We start from the raw sequence: 9,500 nt of genomic DNA, 5'->3' as shown, positions 1-9,500 counted from the left end.
CTCATATCTATTATTAAGCCTTTTATTTAAAACTTCCTGATGTCTGTCTCCTGTAGCTGAACTGCCAGCAGCTATTTCAGTGTTTGCTTTTGGGGGTTCAGCTCGAGGTGGGAATTGGCAGGAGGGTCCCTCAGTGTGGATTTAAAGGAGTGGTGGAGAGCAAATCATTATTTTTCATTTCCCCTTCCCCAGGTTCAGACACAAAACTGCAGCAACCAAGTCTTGGGGGATCCACAGCTCTACATTATATATAATGTGTATATATATATATATATATATATATATATACACAGTTTAGATAAATGTAGATAAATTAATGGGCTTCAGCAGTTTGGGAAGGTGGACAATATATTTCCATACCCCCTGTGGCTGTTAAATGCTGTAATTTGTGGCATTTTCCCCATTCCTGTGAGTTCCAAACACACACCTGTGACTGGTGGTGTTCCAGGGACACACCTGACCCCACAGTGGCCCCTCTAAGTCCCCATCCCCGGCAGCCTCAGCTCTCCAGCTGCTGTTTCCAGAGGGGTGGGAATGTCACCTCTGGGACAGAACAAAGAGCTCTTCAAAGCTTCAGGGCCACTGCTGTGCCCGCAGAGGCTTTGTCATGCAGCCACAAAACCCAGCTTTGAACCCAATCCATTTGATTTACAATGATCTGAGCCGGGGCCACAAGCACCTGCTCCTCACTCCTACTAATCTTCTCATTAACTCTTAATGAGGGCCCGGAGCTGTTTAGATGGTGTAGATATCATGGAATTCAACTAATCCACTTGAAAGTAGTGGAAGTTCAGAATTAATTAAAAATGTGAAAGGCAAAAAAATCCACCTCAGTCGCTTGGGCCAGCACGAAGCAGGAGCTGCTTTAGAGAGTTAGTTCAGAGTCAGGGCTCAAGCCATGGAGATGTTTGTCCATGGAACACAGCTGGGAAGAGCCCTGGAGAGAAATCCATGTGGAATCTCAAAAACTGTTCAGCCTAGGGAAAGGGGAACAGGTACACACTTACTCTGGGGACCTAGCACCCTATGGAAAACAGTCCAGGTACAGTTGGCAGTTTTCATTTATTCAGCTTAAACAAAGATATCTTTTAAAAAAATAATCAATAAATAAACCAGACATCACCAAGGAGACACCGTATCAAGTGGAGAACCCTCAGGAACATCAAGCAGAGCTCCCAGCACAGTGTAGGGGCACTCTCCACAGCACAATGGAGGACACTGTGCACGGCCCACAAACAACACAGGCTGTTCCCTACAAGCCCCGGGGGTTTATAATGCCCTATTCATGGATGTGGGATTTGTCACTCTCCACACAAAACACCACTGTTGAATCCAGGGCTTTGTACCTTGTTTGCCACCGCTGGCAAAAGTGCTAAAATCATTTATCCAATCTTACAGCAAGAGGGAAGCTCCAAAGCAGCAACAATCCCCTGGGAGCAGGATGCTGGAGGGATAAATCCATACCAGCAGAAGCAGAGCCCACCTGGCCCTCAGGAGTTCCAGGAGGAACTGTCCAAGAAGAGTTGGACGGGTGTGTTCAGTTCACAGAATCACAGGATGATCTGGGTTCAAAGGGGCCTTAAAGCCCATCTCATCCCTCCTCCGGCCACAGGCAGGGACACCTCCCACTATCCCAGGTTGCTCCAAGCCCCATCCAACCTGGCCTTGGACACTTCCAGGGATCAGGGGGCAGCCACAGCTTCTCTGGGCAACCTGTGCCAGGGCCTCACCACAGTTACGAATTCCTTCCCAATATCCCATCTAACCCTACCCTCTGTCAATGGGAAGCCATTCCCCCTTGTCCTGTCCCTCCAGGCCCTTGTCCCAAGTCCCTCTCCAGCTCTCCTGGAGCCCCTTTAGGCTCTGGAAGGGGCTCCAAGGTCTCTTCTCTCTTCTCCAGGCTGAACACCCCCAGCTCTCAGGTGAAGCTGAATCTGCCAATCCCAATCCCTTTCCCATTGATTACTAGCCAGAATCCACTACAGATGGAGTATATTCCATCAGACATTCCAGCTTCCCAGTTCCCTCTGCCCTGTCACAAACCACATTTGGGTTTTTTTGTGTCAGAAAACAATTAATTATCCTGAAAACCAAGTTATCAGCTAAAGTGCAGGAGCCCTGCAGTGAGAAGCACACATCCATCTTTAGACTGGGAATCCAGCACAGCCCATAAGGATCCTCCCCTACCTGCACAAACAGTAACAAATCCAGCCTTGGAAAATAGTGCCTATAAAACTTCCAACAGGTGTCATGGAAAGAACAGAACAAAGGCCTGTTCTGTGTCAGTAATTCTGCATAAGAGAAGCCTCATCCCTTCCCAAGCTCTGTCACCCTTCCATCAGCACAGGCAGCAGGACAATCCCAGGGGCTGTCCTTTGGCTCCCGAGAAAAGAAGCACAAACCTTTAGAAAAATACAATGCAAGAAAAAATTTGAGATAAAAATATATACCTTTGGTTAAAAACCATCCCTTTAACGAGTCCTTTGCAACTCAGCTAGAACAGAAAAGCTTCACCTCGACTCAACAGCAGTAAAAATTAGTTCTAAGCTTTTTCCCCCTAACCCAGAGGACCCTTCTAAAACCTCATTAATTTGTTTTCCCGGGATTTACACATTTGATGTTCATTATTTATAGGGATCATTATATTTGCAGCCATAAACTATATAAGTTTTCCACGAAGAGAATGTTTGGAGCACAAGCTCCTCCACCAACAGTCTTTTACCACCTGGAAGTTGTTAATTAAAGAACCGTTGAAACATGTAGTTTTCCTCCGATACCAAATAGCCAAACTTCTTGTAGAAATCCACGTTTTTGGGCAGACATTCCAGCGTGATTTTGTAACAGTTCAGTGTCTTACTTAGCAAGGTGAGGGTGGATATTAATCTGGGAAAGACAGAAAACCAACAGTTAAACGTTGGGTCAGTGAACATTTAATTAAATTATCACAGTGACAACTCTGAGGTCTGACAGCACTGACAGCACTCTCTGCATTTTCCAGTGGATCATTTTATTCCCAGCTGGTGATCCCTGCTGGGTAAGTTCTTCCCAGGTCCCTGGCAGGGTGGATCTGCCCTGCAGGAAGCTGTAAGTGTTTGGTGCCCACCTGCTGCTGAACGGAAAAGGTGGGGAAATACTCACAGTTTTCCAAGCTGCTTCCCCCTGCACTCCCCGCTGACCACCACGTCTTCTATCCTCCCTCTCTGTGGAAACATAGCCAAGGGTTAGGACTGGAATTCCCCTCCCAGCTTCCCACCACAGGATCCAGGTGTGGATCTCCAGCTCAGCTCCCTGTTTTCTGGCTGGCTGGGATTCCCAACACGGAGATCCTTGTCCACCTGCTCCATCAGAACCACGTCTGACTTGTGCAGAAGCTCACATTTTTTTTAGGAAAGGCAGAACAGGACAGACTTCCAAATGCAGTTTTCCCTTAGGAAAAGCCCAAGTTTTCTTTCACTGTTAGCTGAGCACCCAAATGAGAGATATTTTTAAAATTCAGAAAATACTTGATGTTTTTAAATCTATTTTTAAAAATATTTACATTTTTAAGGTTGGAAAAGCCCTCTAAGACCCTTGAGTCCAATTGAGTCCAACCATTCCCCCAGCACTGCCAAAGCCACCACTGACCCACGTCCCCAAGTGCCACATCCACATGGCTTTGAAATCCCTCCAGGGATGGGGGCTCCACCACTGCCCTGGGCAGCTGTGCCAGTGCTGGACAACCCTCTCCACGTGGAAAGTTTTCCTGATGTCCAACTTAAACCATCCCTGGCACAGCTTAAGGCCATCACCACACCGTAACACCATAAAACCACCATGTCCAGAGTCAGGGACGGGATTTTTTCCTCCCTTTCCAGCTGCAGTGACAGGATTTACCTTGGCACAGGAGTGAGTGAATTTATGTTCTATAACCAGCGTTGCTGTAGCAACGATCTGTCCAAGGTTTGTGTCCTCCACGACGGTAACGTAATAATCTCCCGATCTCTTCATGTGCTCGAAGGTTTCTGGGGGAGCAGAGTGGAACAGTCAATTTAGTCTCAGATTAAACTGCAGGTAAGTCTGACACTTGCAGCACATTCTGACTGCAGATTATTGTGGGATCACAAGAAAGATGCACTCAAGACCCCAGAACCTGAAAGCCCAGGAGTCAGACTAACCCAAAATAAAGCAGAAATTAAAGTGAATTCCTCTTCCTCAGGTGCCCAGAGATCCTTCCTTCCCCAGTGTCTTCAGGTTCTAACAGAATTCCAGACTGGCTTGCATTGGAAGGGACTTAAAGGCCATATCATTTCACCCCCTTCATGGGCAGGGACACCTTCCACTACCCCAGGTTGCTCCAAGCCCTGTCCAACCTGGTCTCGGACACTTCCAGGGATGGGGCAGCCACAGCTTCTCTGGGCAACCTGTGCCAGGGCCTCACCACCCTCACAGGCAGGAATTTCTCCATGGAAAGGGTTGTCCAGCCCTGGCACAGCTGCTGAGGGCAGTGCTGGAGTCCCCATTCCTCAAGGGATTTAAAAGATGTGTGGATGTGGCACTTGGGGACATGGTTTAATGGTGGGCTTGGTCTAGATCCTGTGATTCCCTGCATCCCTGGCTGCTTCCCCAGTGCCTGCCTACCAAGGAGTGGGATCTAAAAGGGTCCTGAAGTGGGCCCCAAGGGAGCTGGAGAGAGACTTTGGACAGGGGCCTGGAGGGACAGAACAAGGGGGAATGGCTTCCCACTGGCAGAGTGGAGGGTTAGATGGGATACTGGGGAGAAACTCCTGACTACGAGGGTAGGGAGGCCCTGGCACATTTTGGCCAGAGAAGCTGTGGCTGCCTCATCCCTGGAAGTGTCCAAGGTCAGGTTGGATGGGGCTTGGAGCAACCCAAAATCAGCCCAAATAACCCACACCAGGTATCTTAAGCTCAGTCTCAAAAGCAGGTTCACAATTAGGCCTGTCCCAGCCAAGCAGCCCTCAGGGATCCCTGCAGCTGGATCCAAGGCTGAGTGCCAAAGGCTGCCTCAGGGGAGCTGAGCTCATCACTCCCTCTGGCATCAGGCAGTCAAAGCCTCACTCCCAGGCAGCTTTGCTGCCAGCATCAGAATCCTCTGGTTCCCAAAAACTTCTATGGAAATTCCAAGGAATAATGATATACTCACTGATAAACTGCTCCGGGCTTGCAACTCCAGTTTCTGTCAGCTGACCCAGAACCTTGAAAAAGCCTGTTGGAAAAGAGGGGGGAACAATAAACCCTCAGGGAGGGACAGACACACACAGTTAGCTCTAAATGACACCCAACAGCCTGTTTGGAGAGTTACCATCCCATGAAGCTCCCACCCTGGGCAATGCTGAAGGATCAGCTGAAGCATCGGAGCAAACTGCAGCTTGAGAGCAGAAGGTGCAAGAAAAGGACAACCCTGGAATTATGTGATATTCAGTCATATGTCCAAAACAACTTTTTTATCCAAACTGCAGAACTGAAGGAGAATTCATGCACCAAGATGCCAGTTTCATGTTGCTCTGGTATTAAAGGGGACAGTATGAAAAATTGTGCTCCCTCTCTAAAGCTGTGGGGAATAGGAAGTTGTGGAATATTTGATTTAAATTTAAGATTAAAACAGTAAACCAAGTTTTCAGGGTCACCCAACACAGCACCAATCCATGGTGCCAAGTGCTCAGATTCAGGGTAGTGGTCATGGCCCCAAACCTGCCAGGAGCATTTGGACAAGGCTCTCAAGGCACGTGGTGGGATTGTTGGGGCATTGTGTAGAGGGCCAGGAGTTGGACTCAATGACCCTTGTGAGTCTCTTCCAACTCAGGATGCCCTATGATTCCATGAAATTGCTTACTGATGAAAATAACCCAAATCAGGGAGAGCGAGCAATCCCAACCTACCGAGAGCTCATGCACAAATACATACCACTGATTCAGTGATGATCCAACAGGATCCTACCTCGGTTTAAATCAGCTGTGCAAAGTGGTCTCAGAACCAGCCCATCCCCCGGATTGAGCGGAGAAATAGCGGGAGAAAACGTCGTCGTGTTCTCGCTCCAGTCCAGCTCGTGCAGAACCCTGGGGTCAAACATGGGCGTGTCGTCGGGCATCACGGTGGCCACCGGCATCATGGCTGCGGCAGGGGATCTGCAACGGAACGGGCACGGAACGCTTGGGTTTGCTCTCACCTCTAAGGCAGTTGCTTCCCATGGTTGTGGCACGCCCTGGGATGTTCCTCGGGGATGTAAGGGAAGGTGAATAAACTGCTGTTGACCTTCTGTGCAAGTGAAGCTCCTCGACCTTCACCCAACGAGGCCGCTGGGCAAACACAGAGCGCCCTGACACCGCACAGCCCTGACACCGCACACGTCACCGAGTCAACACGTGGCGCTTTGCTGTTTATCTTGGAAAAAACAACCTGATAAGGCACTGAGCAGGATATTTAAACTCTGCAGCCCTCTGAACAGGAAGGCATCACTCCCAAGAAACCTCCCAACATCCTCTTCAAAGATCATTTGCATTCCTGTTCACTGGCAGTAGGAATAATGCACTTTTTCCAAGCAGCCCCATCCTATAAATATTTAATCTCTTGGGCACGAGGTGCCACAACCCAGAGCTGAGAACGCAGGTGATGCCACAGTTACAGTCCAAAGTGCCCCTCCCAGGCTGTTCTGTTTGCTCCAGGTGTTTACAGAGCCCAGCTGGCGAGCAGTGTCCATGAACAGGGAAAACACAAGTGCCAAGGTGATGGTGACACCTGTTAATCATTAAAGAGACTTGGGAACTGGGCTTTACTCAGAGTAACAGGAAGCAAAGGGATATATTTTCCTTACTGAGTTCAAAGCCAGGTTGGATGGGGCTTGGAGCAACCTGGGATAGTGGAAGGTGTCCCTGCCCATGGCAGGGGGTGGAACTGGATCTTTTTAAGGTCCCTTCCAACCCAAACCAGTCTGGGATTCCATGATACAGGAAAACACTTCTTCTTTGGTCACCTGTGGAATACCTGGTCAGGGTTCTGGTATGAGCAGAGGTCATGGGAACTTCTCCTGAGACCAGTGTCTTTTTACATCCCCAAAATTCCTCAGCTGCACCATAAATGGTACAGGACCCACACACCAGTGCACAGGCCAAATAAACATCAGGAATAAAAATGTATTTGGGATGACACTTTTTACCAAAAGACACCTCCCAGCCCTGTTAAGCTGTGACAAAAGTACAAAGGGTGTTACCCATGAAGCATCGCAGCCTAAGTGCAGCACAGGAGCCTCAAAAGTGAAAGTGAAATCCAACTGAAAAAAAAGCTTCTCAAAATAAAAGCCAACACTAAATTTTTTTATGCCACCTGCTGATACACAATGGCCTTTAAATCCCAATTCTTGTCTTAATTTTGCACATGAAAGTTAAAAAATTGTTGCTGTAGCAATTAAACAGCAACACAAACTCTTATCCTGCATGAATTTCGGGAAAGGTGAAGGGCAAAGAAAACCATTTCCACAGATATCTCTGTTCCTAGAGTTCAACTATCTCAATACTGCTGTTCCTCTGTTCTCTTACAAGACCTTCCTAGAATTCCCAAGTGTCCATACCAGCATCCAAACAGTGCCCTGCACAGAATAAAACAAACCTCACAAATCCCAGCTCAGGGTTTCAGCACACCAAGCTCACAGGGCAGTGGAAGAAATAAAATTTGTGGTGCTCTTTGAGCAATTAGTCATAAACTAAGAGTTATTTTCCAAACTGCTTCCGGCACAGCTGGAGCAGGACGGAGTTGGAAGCTTCACACATTTTCTAGAGGGAGGAATATGACTTAGATTAATGCCAATTAAAAATTAAATAAAGGATTAGTGTATGGTGAGGAATAAGAGCTCTGGCCTTTGGGTCATCCTGGTGCGCAGCTGAAGTCTCCCTGGAGCATCCTGGGATCCCCACTGTGTGTTGGGAGCAGGATAGGGAGGGAGAGGGAGCAGGGTATGCCCAGGGACCCTGGGGGGGGGGGGGTCAGTGGGTGCTTGGCCAGGACTCTGCCAGTTCCCCAGTTTTGGGGCACAGGGTGACAGAGCCACCAGGGACTCCACCATGTGTGGCCCCTCAGGGGGTCCCCACAGCTCCCCTCAGGTGAAGCAGGACCCCAACACACAACCGACCCCTCAGGGGGGTCCCCTCACCCCGTACACAGACGTTCAGGGGGCCCCCAGACCCCCTCATCTCACAATCAGCCCCTCGAGGGGGTCCCCTCACCTCACACACATCCCCCCACATGCCCTCACGCCATACACGGCCCCTCGGAAGGGTCCCCACAGTTCCCCTCAGCAGCCCTTTGGTGCAAGACCCCCCCCCACAACCAACCCCTCAAGGGTGTCCCCTCAAGGGTGTCCCCTCATCCCTCATATGTCCCCTCAGAGGGGTCCCCTCCCCTCACACACCAAACCTCAGGGGGTCCCCAGACACCCTCGCCTCACACGCAGCCTTTTGGGGGGGTTCCCTCACCCCCCATCTCTGACCTACAGACCCTCGGGGGGGTCCCATACCCCCTCACCCCACACACAGCCCCTTGAGGGGGGTTCCACACCCCTTCACACCCCATACGACCCCTCGGGTGGGGGGGGTGTGTCCCCTCACCTCACACACAACCCCTTAGGGGGGTTCCCACACCCCCTTACCCCGCACACAGTCTCTCGGAGGGGTCCCCTCACCTCACACGCGACCTTTCGGAGGGGTTCCCTCCCACACTCCCCGCGCCCACACTCAGCCCCTCAGAGGGGTCCCCTCACCTCGCCCCCCCCCACCCCCCCCCTCCGCGCTCACCGCTCGCGCCGGTCCCGCCGCACGCGCCGCACGGACGTGGCAGCGGAGGGGGGCGGGGCCATGCCGGCGCCCGGCGCGCGCGCGCGCCCGCCCACCCGCGCGCGCAGCCAATCGTGACCGAGCCCGGCGGTATCGCGGGCCAATCGCCGCCCGCCGGCCACGCCCTCCACCCCCCCCACCCCGGCGCCTCGCCGGCCGCGCGACCTTTCGGCAAAAACCCCGCCCCCGCCGCCCCGCGCGCGGCGTGGCCACGCTCCCGCCCTCGGGGAGGCCACGCCCCTTCACCGGCGCATGCCGCCCTCAGCGCCGGGCCAAGATGGCGGCGGAGGGTTCGCGGAGTTGGGTGCCGCCCTCCCCCCGGCCTCAAAAGTCTTCTCACCCTCACAGATACTCCCCTGGGTTCAGCGGGCGAGGGCAGCAAGGCTGCCAGGACCTCAGCTCCCCCCCTCACCCCGCCTCACGGGTACAAAGGCCGGGGCGTTTGCCCTGGGAGGGCTTGGAGTCATAGATTGACGGGAGGGTTTGGGTTGGAAGGGACTTTAAAGATCATCTCGTTCAACCCCCTACCATGGGCAGGGACACCTTCCACTAGACCAGGTTGCTCCAAGCCCTGTCCAACCTGGCCTGGAACACTTCCAGGGATCCAGGGGCAGCCACAGTTTCCCTGGGCAACCTGTGCCAGGGCCTCCCCACCCTCACAGTCAGGAATTCCTTCCC

General features: G+C 51.7%; 1 protein-coding gene across 3 annotated transcripts; it reads right to left on the bottom strand.

Annotated features, from left to right (window-relative positions):
- Positions 1-1,043: 1,043 nt before the first annotated feature.
- On the bottom strand, positions 1,044-8,863 carry GNPNAT1 (glucosamine-phosphate N-acetyltransferase 1). Of its 3 annotated transcripts, none has more exons than XM_064659676.1 (6): positions 8,784-8,863; positions 5,938-6,125; positions 5,144-5,206; positions 3,874-4,001; positions 3,139-3,200; positions 1,044-2,883 (listed from the first exon to the last, which is right to left on the bottom strand). In XM_064659676.1, the coding sequence occupies exons 1-6, from the start codon at positions 8,843-8,845 to the stop codon at positions 2,736-2,738; spliced, it is 651 nt and encodes a 216-aa protein (XP_064515746.1). In that variant the 5' UTR covers positions 8,846-8,863; the 3' UTR covers positions 1,044-2,735. The 3 variants fall into 3 exon arrangements, with proteins under 3 accessions (XP_064515746.1, XP_064515748.1, XP_064515747.1); XM_064659678.1 differs by lacking the exon at positions 8,784-8,863 and adding an exon at positions 8,639-8,739; XM_064659677.1 differs by lacking the exon at positions 8,784-8,863 and adding an exon at positions 6,253-7,246.
- Between the last annotated feature and the right edge of the window lie 637 nt (positions 8,864-9,500).

Source organism: Pseudopipra pipra, chromosome 6 (assembly GCF_036250125.1).
Source record: "Pseudopipra pipra isolate bDixPip1 chromosome 6, bDixPip1.hap1, whole genome shotgun sequence".
In the NCBI taxonomy this organism is placed as follows: domain Eukaryota; kingdom Metazoa; phylum Chordata; class Aves; order Passeriformes; family Pipridae; genus Pseudopipra; species Pseudopipra pipra.
The sequence above is the reverse complement of the archived record's forward strand: the minus strand, read 5'-3'. Positions and strand labels throughout refer to the sequence as shown.

Excerpts from the sequence above, each read along its gene's own strand:
- GNPNAT1 (XM_064659676.1), bottom strand. The coding sequence starts at position 8,845 with ATGGCCCCGCCCCCCTCCGCTGCCACGTCCGTGCGGCGCGTGCGGCGG. Across the intron at positions 6,126-8,783 it reads CGGCGGGACCGGCGCGAGCG|ATCCCCTGCCGCAGCCATGA; the intron begins GTGAGCGCGGAG and ends GTTCCGTTGCAG. Across the intron at positions 3,201-3,873 it reads TCACTCACTCCTGTGCCAAG|AGAGGGAGGATAGAAGACGT; the intron begins GTAAATCCTGTC and ends ATGTTTCCACAG.